The sequence below is a fragment of the Vigna unguiculata genome, chromosome 4, assembly GCF_004118075.2.
Source record: "Vigna unguiculata cultivar IT97K-499-35 chromosome 4, ASM411807v1, whole genome shotgun sequence".
NCBI classification, from domain to species: Eukaryota; Viridiplantae; Streptophyta; class Magnoliopsida; order Fabales; family Fabaceae; genus Vigna; species Vigna unguiculata.
The window spans coordinates 40703839-40721203 of record NC_040282.1 but is presented as its reverse complement, the minus strand read 5'-3'; the positions used below and the strand labels follow the sequence as shown (position 1 = coordinate 40721203).

Here is a 17365-nt window from a genome sequence, read left to right as displayed (position 1 = left end):
AAATAATCATACGTTAAAATTATGTTAATAATATATATATATATAATATAAAAATATATTTAAAATTTTTTAAATTTTTTAAATTGTAGGTAATATATATTAGAAATTAATAAAAATTAAATTTTTTTGTATTTCTTTTATTTAAACATAACATTTAATGTAAATATAAAATAAAATATAAATTTAAATATAATAAAAAATAAAAATATTTAGGTTTAATTTTTCTTTTGGTCCCTGTTTTTATTTAAAAATTGACACTAGAATTAAGTTAATTACACCAACAAAGCAAATTATTCATATTAAGAGTCTCAATTTTAATGAAAAGATCATTGATTTGTTTCGAAGAATTTAACGAAATTTATCATAAAAGATCGAATTACATCAGTTTTTTCAAAAATCGGGATCAAATTGAGACTAAAAAAATTGGAGGACCAACTTAACATTTTTAAACCAAAACATGAATCAAAAGAGTAATTAAACCAAATATTTATTAACATAATTTTTATTTTCCTTTTTATTGTCTTTTTAATTTTTCACATATTGTAATAATTTCTCACTCTCATATGTCTTTTTTTTTTTATTTTGAAAGAAAAAAAGTTAGACATAAACTCGTTATATTTCTCATTTATCCTCTTCATTTCCCGTCTCTTGTCTTACTTGATAATGAAAACATTATTTTTTTATTTCATGAGCTTTTTGTATAGTTTTTTATGAATATAGAAAAAAATAGTGTATTATGTATTAATAATAATGAATATATTTTTCTTTTAATAATTACATGTCTCAATTTTTTATTAGATTATGATCAATTATTTTTTAGTATTATTTACAAAAAAGGTATATTGATAAATAATGAAAGAATAAATTAATCGTTTAAGAGTGATGAAAATGAAATTATTGAATAAAACAATATAGATTCTACCTCTTCACATATTTTGAAGCATTATACTAATGATAAAAAATGTTCAGTTAAAGAAGTCATTTTTTGAAGCATTATACTAATGATTGAATCTAATGATCTCAAAATTATATTATTTTGGCCCCTCCGACGCTTTTGGTCAAGATCCGCCACTGATGAGGATGTATATATCCCCGCGATAATACCCGTCCCCGCCACATCTCCCTTCGTATTTAAATTATTAAAATATTAATTAATTAACTATATATATATATATATATATATATATATGTATATATACTTTCTATTTTCATTTCTTCTAATTATTTGGTTTGTCATGAAATCCATTTGCATCTCCAATATATTTTTCATCTTATCATAACCTTTATGTAATTATGTTAAAATGATGCATGTCAATTAAAAAAAATTATGTCTCACATTTGATTATTTCTATTATTTTTTAATATTTTTATTCATTATATATTTTCCTTTAACATGAGAATGTTTAATACTCTCAATTTAATTGTTTAATAGCATAAACCTTTCATTTACTAGTAATAAAAAAATTATTTACTTACTATTATTCATTTTTGTTTCATTTGAAGAACTCTTTTGTTTCGCTAAAACAATTTTCGTTATTTCTCAACCATTGAGTATATATGTTAATATTTGAAAACATTTCTTAAATTTCTAAGGTATTTTCATCTTATCATATCCTTAATTATACATTTGTTTTTCTTTATGCGATTTCTTTCAATAGTCTCTCAAATTGTTTTTAAGACACACATTTGTTAATTTTTTTATATTTTTATTTGCTGTTTATTTTCATCATGTAGAATACTATTTCGATATATTTTATCTAATTATTTTTTATTTTCTAACTTATTATCAATCATACTGTAATTTTTTCACTATAAATAAAGAACTTTTATTTACTACAATAAAAATTTAATGTAATTGCCATGAATATTTTTTTATCACCATCCAACATATATTGGAGTTCAAAAGATACAGGATCTATGTCAAAAATTTATTATTATGTTTATTATTTGTTCTTTGCATCATTTTGATCAAGTGACGTATTATAACTTTTATTAGTGTATACAAAAGAGATTTATTAGAATTTAAAAAATTGAAGTAAACAAACATTTAAAATGTATTTTAATTTGAATATTCGTTTCCTTTTATATTTTTTTAAAATATTTTTAAATTTTATCAACTAGGTTTCATTAATGTTTGTAAATTTAGTAAATATTTTAGTTCTCATCAAATTTTATTTGGTATTATAATCTAAAATGTAAACAATTATAATTTATTTTAAAGTATTTGATATCGAACAAACAATCATTCTCCTAATATTGAATATTTGATAATATTATGTTTCATTTACATAATTTTTTATTGTTTTATAAAAATTAATTAAAATTAATATTGAAATATAAGAAAACGGGTACGAGTATGGGTACAAGATTATATACGTTACCTGGTGGAGATGGAGATGAGAGAAAAGTTCAATACCCGTTGGATTTGGGTATGTGGATGTTGATGAATTTTTTCTACGAATATAAATATGGAATAGCGAAACCCATCCTCACTTCGTCCCGTTGCCATCCCTACCTCCCACCTTTATATATTGGAAACAACTAGAAATATTTTTCTTCCTAAATATAATTAACATAAAATTATTTTCAAATGCATTGTTTTTTCATACCATTAATTTATAAGGAGACATCCACTCGTCTCCGATGAAGGTTATGTCATTATATATTGGTTAAAATAACTTATTGAATTATTAGTTATGTCATTAAATATAATCCCTACTTAAACTATTTTATTCGATGAGTATCTCTTAAATAAAGTTTAAATTTATAATATTATTAATTAAAATGAACCCATTAAACTATTTTTATTAATCTTAATGATTTAAAATTATTGTTATTTGTAGTACACGAGCAAGACTTAATGAGTGGATTCCATTATTTTTTATCAAACGTAAATGAGATTAAAATATAGTAATGAATTAGGTGTTTATTCATCTAAAACCATTAGAAAAGACGAAATAAAAGAGAACACGAGCGATGATGATTAAGTCAACTTTTCTGATATGTGTTAAACGTGAGACATTTAAAAAAAGAGTGTATACTTTGTATATGTATTGACAATCACAGATTGTCGTAGGTATTGGTCTCTAAGGATGTTACAAATGGATGTACACCACACAAAACACGCTTGTCTGTTTTTCCATCACGTCCTTATTTCTGCATGCATACATGAAGCCACCCTCTTTTCATTCCTTCTCAACCCTGAGACAGAGAGAAACATCCAACAATAACACTCCTCTGGATCCTCCGGAGGGAATACTTTTTCTTCCACCTGTTCCTCCCACAACGAGACCTAGGGATTCACCTAGGCTCGTAATTCAAGTCAGTATTTTTCTTTCTGTTTTTCCCTTCTGCAGATCAAATATATATATTGTGCACTTTTATTTATGAAATGAATCTCATCATGGTTGCATGATTCATAGATAACATTGTTTTTTGTAAACATATGTGATCAAAGATTCAAGTTTTGTGGAAAAGCATTGGTTGGAAGTCCATCACAATCCATTATTTAGATATCATTACCACACCAAATGTCTTGATTCACAATTTTCTGCAATATTAAGGATTGTGATGAATCCACAATCCTTACCAACCCATCATTTAAATTAAAAAGTGTTTGCAAAGAATTTAAGAGAAGATTGTGATATATGGTGTTCAATGTCAGGAATAACAATGATGTCTATCGATTTAACCTCAGTTTGATTTTATATATATATATATATATATATATATATATATATATATATATGTTCTAACACTGAATTCAATTATTTAAATCATGGTTTATGTGGCTGGTGTAGGCATTAATTGAAATCTTTAACTGGGTTTTTTTATGCATCTAAGTTGTTTGATACAGATGCTCAACCAACAAAATTATGGAAGTCCTTTATTTCATAGTGCTTAAGAAAAATGAATCTCCAAACTTTCATCTATTTTCATCTCAAGATATATTATAAGTTTTGGAAGTTTGTGATTTGATGATCTAATTTTTTTTGCATCAGAAATGGTACCTTTTGGAGGAGTCATTAGTGATATCAAAGGAAGGGCTGCTTGCTACAAACATGATTGGACCAGTGCATTATTTTCTGGGATTAAGTAATTCTTGTTTATTAAGTACCCTTTAGTTTCATATTGATGAGACTTTTTTCCCCCTTTTTACTTTTCACTTTTATCTGTGCTTAATTTTGATTTGTGATTCTCTGAGTAATATGTTAGGATACTGGCTCCAACTTTCTACATATTCTTCGCTTCAGCTCTTCCTGTTATTGCTTTTGGAGAGCAACTTAACAGGGATACAGGTAAAACATTTCTTCAACAATATGTAGTTACTTTCAGTGGTCAATGCTATGCTTTTTGTTCCATAACCAAGCATCCATATCATGTTTTTATAGGTGGAAGCTTAAGTACAGTTGAAACACTGGCATCAACTGCTATTTGTGGAATTATCCAATCAATATTTGGTGGTCAGCCTATGTTGATTTTGGGAGTTGCTGAACCAACTGTTATAATGTACACTATTCTGTATCAGTTCTGCATAAAAAGTCCAGATCTTGGCGTTGGGATGTTTCTGCCTTGGGCTGGATGGTATGTATCTATCTATGATGCTTGAATATCATGCACAAATATGATACCACCATATGATTATATATTCTAAATACATGTATAAGATATACATATGTACATAAATTCATATCAATCATATCTTACTAGACATCACTATGAATAAAAGAAAAACTGTGAATCATTTGTGTATCACAAGTAATAGTATCATATTGTTATACATACTTTATGATTCATATGTTGGTATATTATGTATATACGTACATATCAGTAAAGTATTAAAAGTTATCCTTATTTATGTGAAACAAATCAAATAATCGATGCTTCGTAGTTATATGTTAGACATTTTGGTTTTACCATGTTCTTAGTTTTTGAACTACATTATGTTCACTTGTGTTTCAGGGTTTGTGTGTGGACAGCTATCATGCTGATTTTGCTTGCAACTTTCAATGCCTGCACAGTTATCACGAAGTTCACAAGACTCGCAGAGGAGTTATTTGGCATGTTAATCACTGTCCTTTTCTTCCAAGAGGCTATAAGGGTACATTGCCGACCCTTGGAAGCAAAATAGAATGTTAATTCTGCACTTCACGATCTAACCAAAAAATCATGTGATCCTCAGGGAGTCAAGGGTGAGTTCGAGACACCCATATCTGAACATGCTTCTGCAGAGGATCATCAATTCCAATGGCTGTATATAAACGGACTACTTGCAGTCATTTTTTCTTTTGGAATACTTCTCACTGCCATGGTCAGCAGAAGAGCAAGAACATGGAGATATGGAACAGGCAAGTGGCTCCAAATATCTGCATATATACTGTCAGATATCGTTGTTTGTGATATCATTAGATATTGTTAGTTACATTATTATGTGTTAGTTTTAGATGTAACAGGGATAAAATCATCTCTTTGTACTTTCCTATATATAAATGCATAACCCTACATGTTCAACCCAGGATTCATTCATACGAGGCCATGTTCAAAGTTTTAAACTTTTCATGTAAGATTTGGGGACATTTGGAAGAACTTTGCCATAAGAATTTCTATAGAAGAAAAGAAAGTGAAAAAGGGTTATTTCTGTGAAGTAACCTATCTTAAAGTAAATTTAGTGTTTGAAGTGCTTCTCTTGTTTTCTTTTCTAGAAGTGTTTGTGGAGAAACTCTTCCAAACATGCCAATGATTTATATTTTTTTTTCACTTTTTTTTATCTTCTTTGTGGCATTCAATGCAGGGTGGATGAGAGCTATTGTTGCAGATTATGGGATTCCATTGATGGTTCTGCTTTGGACTGGACTATCCTATACTGTACCCAACAAAGTTCCATCTTCTGTTCCTAGAAGGCTGGTTTGTCCACTTCCTTGGGAACCTGCTTCTCTCTATCACTGGACAGTGATAATGGTATTATTACCCATATTATGTGCTTTTTCTTATCTTCTAGTGAAACAGAACATGTCCTTCTTTCATGCTAGAATTAGTTTTAGTCCTTACGTTTTTGAAATGGTCAACATTGTATACTATAATTAGTAATTTTATGTCAAACATGTTCTAGAAAACATATAATATGGTTGATGATGGCAAAGTGCAGGATATGGGAAAGGTACCGGTGCTTTACATCTTTGCAGCAATTATTCCAGCTATTATGGTAGCAGGTTTATACTTCTTTGATCACACTGTAGCTTCTAAGATGGCTCAACAGAAGGAATATAATCTTCAAAAACCAAGTGCTTATCACTATGATATGTTCCTTCTTGGTATAATGGTATACCATTTTCTGCAAAACCTTGCAACCTCAAACATCACTTTGTTAACTCCACTAATCAGTTCTCTGACATATCTATATCATTTTCATGTGTAGACTCTGATTTGTGGTTTACTTGGCCTTCCTCCATCAAATGGAGTCCTTCCTCAGTCCCCCATGCATACAAAGAGTTTGGCAGTTCTCAGGAGGCAGGTAAGTATCATCTTAGTTTTACATCAAGACCCTTAAGCCTAAAACACTAACTATAATATATTCTTATATAATTACTGTATCAATTTGTAGATGATCCGAAAGAAGGTGGTAAAAAGTGCCCAGGATTGCATTAGGCAACAAGGAACCGGCACTGAATTATATGGAGCGATGGAAGCTGTGTTTGTAGAAATGGATTCTGAACCAAGTGTTAAGTATTGCTGACTTGATACTACTTATATGTGCCTATTTGTTCAAATCCAACAGCAGTTTGATAGACATTTTGAATTTGGTCCAGACTAAAGACTTGAACGATTTGAAGGAGGCTGTAATGCAATCTTCTGATAGTAATGGAGAAACGCCTGCATTTGATCCTGAGAAACACATTGATGCCTACATACCAGAACGTGTTAATGAACAAAGAATGAGTAACTTCTTGCAGTCTCTCCTGGTTGGCCTATCAATTTTTGCCGTTTCTATCATCAAAATGATACCCACTTCAGTTCTGTGGGGATATTTTGCATACATGGCTATTGATAGTCTGCCAGGAAATCAATTCTGGGAAAGAATATTGCTTCTCTTCATTGCACCAAGCCGGCGCAGCAAGTAAGTATCCCTAAAGTTTCAAGAGAAATTCTGTTATCCGGGAAAATTTAAGGATTTTGGTACTGTTGTTAAGGCACTCTCTCCCTCTCTATCTCTCTTGGTGTTCTCAAACTCATTCAAACTGGTCCAGTACCAAAAACCTTAGATTTCTAAGGGTAACTAGACCACTCAACTCAAGTTTTAGTCTATAAATAATGGTTTTGAAATAGATATATTGCTTCATGGTATTCAAAGCTTTCTTTATTGCTGGGTTTCAAGTGTGAATCTAAGTTTTACATTGGATAAAAATGGTCCCTATATAAAAAATCTTCCTAGCAAGGATTCTATGTAAGCGTGTCCCGTTAAGTTGAATGGTGGTATGAAACGATACAAAAAAAGGTACTCGTGGTTAGGAATGATTTCGATGGAGTGTGTACCAATGTGAAAGGGGCTTACCCTTGAAGGAGAGATTGTTGGATTTAAAGTGTGAGTCTAAATTCCACACGGGATAAAAAGGAGAAAGTTGAGCAAGTTAGGAAAGTTAGAAAACCTATAAATTCATTATCTTAATGTTTTGGATTAGAAGTGGTGTTAATTCCTTACTTGGGTTAGGCTGATGTACCCATCATTTCCTTGTGGTGGAAATACTCGTTTGTAGCAGAATTGATAATCTGGCCTTAGTGTACAAAATGTAGTTAGCATTTTCACAAGGGTGCATAGTGTAGTAGGTCTTTCATTTTTCCCTTGGTGTCCAATCATTGTTATTTTCATATAGTACAAGAAGCTAATAACATTTTAAATTTTGTGATTGCTCTAATGTGAGTACTTTTTGGCAGAATTTTGGAAAGTCCTCATGCCTCGTTTGTGGAATCAGTGCCATTCAAGACCATAGCCTTGTTCACAGTCTTGCAGTGTGTGTACTTTTTAGTATGTTATGGAGTGCAATTGATACCTATAGGAGGAATACTTTTCCCATTACCTTTCTTCCTTCTCATACCCATAAGAGAGTACTTGCTTCCCCGCATATTCAAGCCTGCTGATCTTCAAGAACTAGATGCTGCTGAGTATGAGGAAATTCTTGGAGTTCCAAATGAGGTATGTCTTGTGCTCAACAATGTAGTTATCTGTTTGTACTCAATAATTTCAAATCCAAACCTTTTAACAATCTTCAAAACTGTTTGATCAGATCAAAGATCCAAGTGAGGATGACAACAACGCAGAGATATTGGATGAGATAACAACTTACAGAGGAGAATTAAAGCATAGAACTGTAAGCCAAAGGAAAAACAGAAGCTTCAATGAAGACAAGCAATAGACAGATATGTATGCATAAGGTATTCATGATAACATGCTGATCAGAGGCAGAAAACCTGACCTTTTTTCTTCGCAAATGATGAAAATTGAGTTTAAAATATACAAGTTTGGTTTGTTCAAATTCATCTTTGTTGAGTTTTATGGGACCTATCAAGTGAAACTTCATCTTAAATGTGACTATAAATTTGTCTGATGTATACAACCATACTTATATCACCAAAACTAAAACTTAGCTTGTAATCAAATGACTCTGTAAAAATGTCATCCACATTTCTTTTCATCTGACTATTCAAATCTGATAAACAGTCTATATTTATAGTTTTCATTTCACAAGAGAGTTCTGACTGACTACATAACCCTTTACCCTTTAAGGGTTTGAATAAATATATGCAGATATAGTGTTTGTTTTATTGTTTATCTTTGAATGATGAGTTATAGTGTCTAAACATGGAATGGTGTTGGACAGGTTCAGCAGCTTGAAAAAAAATGATGAGTCTCTCTCCATTGGCATGTTGAAACGGGCTTAGTATGACTATAATCATGAATGGAATCCTCTAGATAATTGTGAAGTCAACAAAAGTTGAAGACATACAATGTATGGAAACATAATCAGAAGAAATATGAAATGCAAATTGGAAAGAAAAAATTTTGAACTTTGATTATTTGGCCTCAATATTGTTACAAGGAAACTACATATAATTAGCTTGTTTTGTTGAAGGATCATTTTTCCTTCATTAATTGGTTACAAAGTTCTGAAAATAAATAGATTCAGCACTTGTTTTCAAGTGAAAATATAGACAATGTCTTATTTATTTATATATATATATATATATATATATATATATATATATATATATGTATGTATGTATGTGATGTATGTGTTCACGGGGCACTTTGAGGATTTTGTAAGCATTCTTTGACCCAAGGTTGTAGATGTAGTGAGCGTTGCATGTTAATTTTGTAGCAAAGATTTTGACAAAAAAATGATTTCATATTAGTATTTGGGAAACATAGAAGGTTAGATTTTTTTTAGGTATGATCATGTATTTTGACATCTAAGCTGAACTAATATAAAAAAAAAAATTGAATTTATTAGTTTAAGTAATGGATCATCATAAAAAAGATGAATATTCACACATAGTAACTTACAATAATTTGTTTAATTATTATCATAATGTGTATATATATTTTTTTTAATTAGGATTTGTTATCTCATGTGCAATTTCAATGGATAAATTTTTTCTGAACCCAATTCGTGACTCTATTGTAATTTGTCCTACTTTGTGCCACATTTACACTCTCTCGGTTCTTATGTAACCTATTGTATTCCATCAAGTATAGCTACCTTCACTTCTCCATTTATGTTTTTATTTTGATTAGGATTTTTAAAATTTTTTAATTTAAAAAAATAGATTTAAAAAATGGTTGAATTAGAGGTTAATTTTTTTAAAAAAAAATAGATTTAGTATTGTGTTTTTAGTTATTTTAAGTGTTATTTGGAAAAATAAAAAAATAAATGTTACTTTATTTTATTTTTAAATTTGTTGAGTTAAAAATAGATATAGTATTGTGTATTAAGTTATTTTAGGTATAATTTGGAAATATAAAAAGTAAATTTAATTTTTTTTTTGAATTTGTTAAGTAACTTTTTTTATAATAGTGATTTTGGAAAAAAACTTTATGAATTATAATAGAGGTAATAAAAGTAAAAATAATTAATATATAATGTTTGAGGTGGTGTTGTACTATTTATTTTTTTTGTTTATTGAATATTTAAAATTAAAAAAGTATGTGGAAGTACAAATTTATATATATATATATATATATATATATATATATATATTTTACTTTGATTTATTTATAAGAATTTTATTGGTCAAGTGTTTATTTTTTTACACAAATAAATAATGTAAAATTCATCTGTATATGGTGAAATAAAATAGTAGCTATTAACTTCAAAATATAAAGTTAGAATTTTTTTTTAAAATATCCTAATAAATAATCGACCAAAAATTTGGTTGAAATTAATTAGTTTTATTTTAACTTGAAATTTTGTTTTTGTAATATATGTGTTTTTTAGTTGAAATTTATAAAGTATAATTGAACATAAAATATATTTATTTAATGAAAGACATTACAAGTACCATAATTGACATAATTATAAATAAAATTGACATAATTGGACTTTCACCGTGGAACTTGACACCATCTTCACATTGCATCATTTGACCATTGAAAAACAAGGCTCCAAGGAAGGAATTTGAATAGTTCTTTTGGGTGTTGATGCCAAAGTGTTCCATGTCAGACATTTGGATGTGTTGATCTTTTGATAGTGGTTTTTTTATGCAATACCAGAGTACACTAACTTGGTTTTGAAGTTTTTGTATTTATAGGGGAAGTAGTTGTGGGTCTTGGTATGGATTCAAATTAGGTGTATAGGACCCAGTATCCCAATAAAGCTGATACATCTTTTCATAGTGGCAGAGTGCATCTTAGCCCATTAATATGTAATGTGAATCAGGGCATGCATTGTAAGACTACTTACCTTTTACAATTCAAGCTAGTAAAAAACTTGGCACGGTATCCCAATGAAGTTGATACGTCTTGTCATAGTTTCAGCATGCATGTGATACCATTAATGGTTACACTGTGTATGACCATGTGTTCACGTATTTGTCAGCTTTTGAAGTGGTCAAATTATGTATTTTTATTGGCACACTATTCCAATATCATTGACAAGTCTTAACGGTTATTCCACAATTCCACAAATTATGTATTTTTTATCACTATTCCACAATTACATGTTTTAACGGTTATTTTTCCTCTTAATATTAAGAATATTTTTAATAGTTTTATAATAATTTTTTTAAGTATATATTATAAATGATACGCTAATTATAGATAAATATTTGATTGATTACTATTCGGTATATTCCATTTACTATAGAAGTTCCCAGAGAATTCATTAGAGGAATATTTCCAACAAAAATAGTTTGTTTTTGTATATCTCTACTACTTTTCCAAATTAATCCCGCGGATATATATAATTCAGCAGAATATGTAAGTGATTCATATACAACATCTTTTTCGTTTATCAAGGGTTCTAATAATTGATATGTTTCGACAAATAATTGAAATTCAATTTCTTGATCTGTATCCTCAATTTTTGGAAACTTAAAAAGCCCTTCTGTTAAGCCCCGATCAATGAACCTACAAAACCCTTCAAATTGTATCTAATTCAATCCAGGTAATGTAGACATTTCTTCATTTTCACTCCCAAGCATTTTCAATTTCCCCGTGAATTTTATCGAAAAATATTCCACGATTTGCTGTCATGCTTCATCAAATCACATGAATCCATTTAGCAATACTGGAATTTCTATTCTTTATACTGAACTACATGAAATCTTACCTAATCCCGTGTATCAAATATTTCTTAGTGTATGAAATACCTATTATGAAAAGAGAAAGAAATATTAGAATTTGATACTCAACTTCGAAGGAATTTGCAACAAAACAAACAGATAGAATCGAAATTCTAATCTAAAAAAGGATTGGAAATTTCTACAGGCATTTCAATATTTTTTTTAGGAATATAAAAAAATGCATTTCATTTCTATCATTATTATGATATTACATATTCAAATTCAATTGGATACAAAAATAAATCCATTCGAAATTGTCAAGAAAAGATATATTTTGAAGTGAAGTATTTTGGAGAGAATTGGGGAGAATATGATTAGAGTATGTTATGTGTAATGTAATAAGGCTTGTATTTTTGAAACATGCATATATTTAACTGCAACTATAGATCTGTCTCTAACTTTATTGCAGTCATATTTGTTCAGGATAACAAACACATAACATGTTGTGTGAATTTTTACAAATTTTCTATTGAAAATTGTAAAAAAAGGATAAGCACGATAATTTCTTGAAAATACCGTATAGTATTGGTATTCTATATCTATATAGATATGGATAAGATACTCGATTAGATAATATCTGTGTAACAGATCAAATTGATATTCTAGGATTTACATATATTGAAAGTTGCTGTTATAATTAGAATGAACAAAGTAAAAAAAAAAAGCAATATTGATTGGTTATGTATCAATTTTTATTTTTTGATCTCATTAAGAAAAAAACAAATTTCTATTCAAATATTCAAGAATAATTCATAAAAGAATAGTTAACAGTTGCGATTTGTCTCAAGATTGTTTTTCAATTTTTCAATAGAAAGAAAAGGGGGGAGTATTCTCAAAAACTTCATATCTATATTTTTATTGGCGGCATGACCGAGTGGTAAGGCGGGGGACTGCAAATCTTTTTTCCCCAGTTCAAATCCGGGTGTCTCCTGATCGATAAGAAACTGTAAATGAAAGATTATATTACGTTTTTTTAGAAAACTTTTTTTCCAACAGAAGCAAGCGAGGGAAAAGGAGTCTTGAGAATTGCGTTTGATTCGAAATTATAAGCATCAGTAGCTTAAAAAATGTTGTAAATATTTTTGTCTCGAATTCAAGGAAAGATTCTAGTAGTGAAAAGGAATCCATAAATTTAGAAATGATAGTTCGTTCACTAGACAACTATTGTAGTGCCTGTCTCTTGGCTGGGTCTTTTATTAGATTGGATTAAGAATAAGTCGGATAGGAAAGTCCATTTTTAGGTAGAGAAAAGGCAGAAGAAAAACCTTCTATACAGACTAATTTAAAATTTATGAGTGCTTCCACATTTTATCAATATTATTTAGATCAATTCTATTTAATAACTTTAATTTAGCTAATTCGCTTTCGTAATATTCAAAAAAAGTATTCTTTAGATTTTCATATTCTATATTCTAATAAAATTAAAAAGTTTTGATTCTAAAATCGAATAGAAAAGAAAAAAAGTTTTTTTAATTAATTTAGAGAACGAATTGGGAGACATTTAAGGGACTATTTCAAATAGAAAGAAGAGTATAAGTATGCAAATGAATCTGTCTTGATTCTTTTTTTATGAAATCCTTAAGGAAATGATAAAAGAGAAATCTTAATATTCCCACCTGGTAGTAACATTCATTGACTTATAACTTCCTATAATTTTTTTTATGTTTAATGTTTTATGATTTTACTAAAAATAATCAAAAAAAAATTTTTAGATGTTCTCATAACTAATAAATAGAATTAATTCTTGTTTTTCGTGAATGATGTTAGCCCAGAGTCCTTTTTTTGACTCTGTAATAGCAATTCCACTATTATAGTATTTTTAGCGAATAATACAAAGAAAAAGAATAGAATAAAAAATTTGAAACAATAATGAAATGGTTCCTTCATATTTATAGAGATAGGAGACAAAATTTACATGGATATAGTAAGTATTGCTTGGGCTGCTTTAATGGTAGTTTTTTCATTTTCCCTTTCCCTCGTAGTATGGGGAAGAAGTGGGCTATAGGGATACTAAAAGTTGAGTTAAGGGATCCAAGTAACCTTGTTTATTTCTACCTGAATTTTTGAATTTCGAAACTATTGAATGAAAATATTTCATTTAAACTAATACTAATTAATTGAGTTCAAATAGAAAATCTATCTTGATTCTATTATATTTTAGTAGTGTAATGTATTCTATGTATCTTATAGGAATTGAAAATACTCTTTCAATCAAACAAATATTTTCATTATTCCCATATTCCTATTTTGAGAAAAACAAGGGAATCAAAAAGAAGAAGAAATGGATTCCTATTCCAATCAAATTTTTCTTAAAATTTCTATTTCGATGAACTGACGCTTAACCTGGTTATATATATATATATATATATATATATATATATATATATATATATATATGGAAAATGGCGGACCGTGTAATAACCATTCCTGTTTTTTTATCCCTTTTTTTTCCTAAGATACCGAAATTGTTTGTAAAAAGAATCTGAAAAAAAAAATTGGACACAATTCTCAGATAGTAGAAATCAAATTGATTTCTACTATCTGAAAATTACGTCCAACACTGCTTCTATGTTTTGATTTTTTTTTATGCCTCTGTTTTGGTTCTACCGGTTTCTGTTTTTAATTTGTACTTTCCAAAATTGGATGCGATAGAGGTTTTAATGTGTTGACTATCGTTTGTATGAAGAATGATTGAATTGTTTTGCATAGAAGTTGTGTAAATGGATGCAGAGGGAGATTGATGATGGATTAATGTGTTACTGAGAAGATCCTCACGTAAATTAAAGAAACCTTTTTTAAAGATTTTATTATTGTTAATTTTTTTAGATAATTTATTTTTATTCTTTTTAATTAACACTTATTTTTTGTTATTTTTAAAAATATTTTTATTCATCCGGACGAAATTGAGTGTTGACATCACCTTATGGTAAAAATTTCTCAAGACTAAGTACATTCCTACTTTCTAAGATTCCAACAACCTAAGTGCGTGATGGGTATATGAAAAGGTTACATTTACATTTTTATGTTTCAACCATGCACATGCTTTCATTTGGGCCATACTCAAGATTTCATCTGGATCTGGTAATAATGAATAAATGACTTATGCTCTCTTCATGCTTACCACACATAGCACAATTATCGTTGTTTAGGATGACCCCCTCTATGTCTTAAATTAACCTTTGTGAGTATTCCCTTTAAAATAACCCACCACATAAAAAAACTTCGTAGAAGGGATAATATTTACTCTCTAAAGGTAATTGAAGTTGATATGCAACATTTGCTTCTTGTAGCTTTTGATATGCTGATATAATAGTATAAACCTTATCTTCACCATCATTCCACATCCAACAATCATTTATTACCCTAGCAAGAATTATCTTATGAATGTCTTTTAAGAACATTTGAATTTGAGGTCTCTCCCATTCAAACTATTCTCTTCTCCAAGCCAAATTTCATTCCATTTGTCGATGTCTCATTTCCCACATTCACTTATTGTTTGTTCTTTCTTATTAGAGTTGACATATGTTAGGAATCCAAGTGTGATTCTAAGTCTCACATTGGCTAGAAATGAGAAAGTGGAGCACTATATAAGAATAAAGACCCATAAACCTATTGTCTTAAGGTTTTGGGTTGAGAGTGGTGTCAGTACCTTATGTGGTTATGCTCAGGTCTTATTGGTGTTGTATCTCCCTAGTTAAACCCCCTCCTTATAAACCCTAACAGCATATAACCTAGGATAAAATTCTTTAAGTGATTTATCACCTGCCCATGTGTCTTCCAAAAATAAAATCCTAGTTCTAGATCCCACTTTCCAATACACACTCTTTTCAAATAATGTTTGTCCTCACTAGAATCACAAATTTTTTTTAAATCTTTCCACAATTTAGATTCTCTTTGATCATTCTTTTTACATATCCTTCAGACTTTTTCAAGACCCATACTTAGATCAATTATCAATTCTATTGAAACATTGTTAACTGAATATTTCTTTCCGACATAATATATTTCATATATAAAATGATATTAATCGCATATTAAAAATACTAATATTTATTGTTTATTTGGCGCAAGTATATTTCTTGAAAATAATTATATTAAAAACACTACTGATTATTAAAATTTGTACACACTTTCAAAGAAAATTCAAATTACATTCTAATCTCACAAATTACCCTTTTAGAAGAAATATATGTATCGTTTTATTTGATCGTTAGCGTCATTTGTTTATCGAGATCAATCACTTTTAATTAGTTCAACTTGCATTAAAATAAATTGAGTCTCTAATCTAAACTAAATCAATCCCATTATGGCTAGATTATATTATGACCGAGTCTTCAGTTTATTATTAATAATGCCATAATCAAAGTTTAAAAAATAAAATAAGAATTTAACTATGAGATGTGCACATGTGTGTGACTTGAAGAATGAATATTTTATTTTGACTTCGAAGAATGAATTTTTCTTTTTCAATTCCACGTTGAATAATCTTAATATTTTTTATTTGAATTCATCAAAGTTATCGAATAACTAGTTTGGTGACCACTTTGCCCTTTTGTAATGCTAGTGTGTGATTTCCATAGATGTTGTGAGTTGACTGTTCATGCATGTGTTCCTAGCCTTCGATCTTGACTTCAACATCTTTTGTTTTTGTTTCTGCTATAAAAGTTTGCTTTTCTTTTATCACTATTCCACAATTACATGTTTTAACGGTTACTTTTTCTCTTAATATTAAGAATATTTTTAATAGTTTTATAATAATTTTTTCAAGTATATATTATAAATGATACGTTAATTATAAATAAATATTAATATATTAATATAAAGATAATTTTATAAAATTGAATTAGAATTAAAAATCACTTTTTAACAAGTAAAAAATAATATGTTACTTGAGGTGAAATTTATCATTAATCTTTTTTACACTTTTGTTTATAATTAAAAAAAAATTGCTTACACATAAACAGTTTTTTCAAGTATAAATATATAAGTTCTTAAATTATATGGAGCAAGAAACATAGAAATGGTTAAACCAGGGATCTTACCTACCGGTACCTGTTAATAATTAATATACATTGAATTCTAAAAAAAATACATAAATAAATATAATAATAAATAAAATCTGACCTAATAATTATTCATGCAATTTTATTTTATTTAAAGAATAAAATTTTTAAAAAATATTATATAAGTATGTTTAATATTTTATTTAATACGTATAAAAATTAAAAACCAATTAAATAATAAAATAATTATATTTTAACGTCGCAAAAAAATAAATATAATTAAGTATAAGAAAGTTTAAATTAAAAAAAACCAACAAAAAATAATATTAAACATGTAAAAGTTTAAAAAAATTTAAATTAAGAAAAAAATCGATAAAAAAAAAGTGTTAAATATCAAAAATTTAAAAAAAAAATTAAAATATCAATTTGAGATTTTATTAATTCTTTTTTATTTTTAGTATAAATCTTAAAAGTTTTAAAGTCTTTATTTTGTATTTATAATTTAAAAAATAGTTTTGTTTTTATAAAAT

General features: G+C 28.2%; 1 protein-coding gene across 2 annotated transcripts; it reads left to right on the top strand.

The window, feature by feature from the left end:
* The first annotated feature begins 3116 nt into the window (after nucleotides 1-3116).
* LOC114181753 (probable boron transporter 7) lies at nucleotides 3117-9161 on the top strand. 2 transcript variants are annotated; one of them, XM_028068296.1, is made up of 14 exons: nucleotides 3119-3321; nucleotides 4002-4095; nucleotides 4216-4298; nucleotides 4392-4584; nucleotides 4963-5101; nucleotides 5183-5348; nucleotides 5792-5958; nucleotides 6146-6319; nucleotides 6416-6511; nucleotides 6602-6718; nucleotides 6807-7114; nucleotides 7930-8188; nucleotides 8280-8427; nucleotides 8874-9160. In XM_028068296.1, the coding sequence occupies exons 2-13, from the start codon at nucleotides 4004-4006 to the stop codon at nucleotides 8406-8408; spliced, it is 1923 nt and encodes a 640-aa protein (XP_027924097.1). In that variant the 5' UTR covers nucleotides 3119-3321; nucleotides 4002-4003; the 3' UTR covers nucleotides 8409-8427; nucleotides 8874-9160. The 2 variants fall into 2 exon arrangements, with proteins under 2 accessions (XP_027924096.1, XP_027924097.1); XM_028068295.1 differs by having other exon boundaries at nucleotides 3117-3321; nucleotides 4216-4584; nucleotides 8874-9161.
* The last annotated feature ends 8204 nt before the right edge of the window (nucleotides 9162-17365 follow it).

Coding starts and splice junctions, on each gene's coding strand:
- LOC114181753 (XM_028068295.1), top strand. CDS start 4,004: ATGGTACCTTTTGGAGGAGTCATTAGTGATATCAAAGGAAGGGCTGCT. Junction 4,096..4,215: donor GCATTATTTTCTGGGATTAA/GTAATTCTTGTT, acceptor GTAATATGTTAG/GATACTGGCTCCAACTTTCT. Junction 5,349..5,791: donor AACATGGAGATATGGAACAG/GCAAGTGGCTCC, acceptor CATTCAATGCAG/GGTGGATGAGAGCTATTGTT.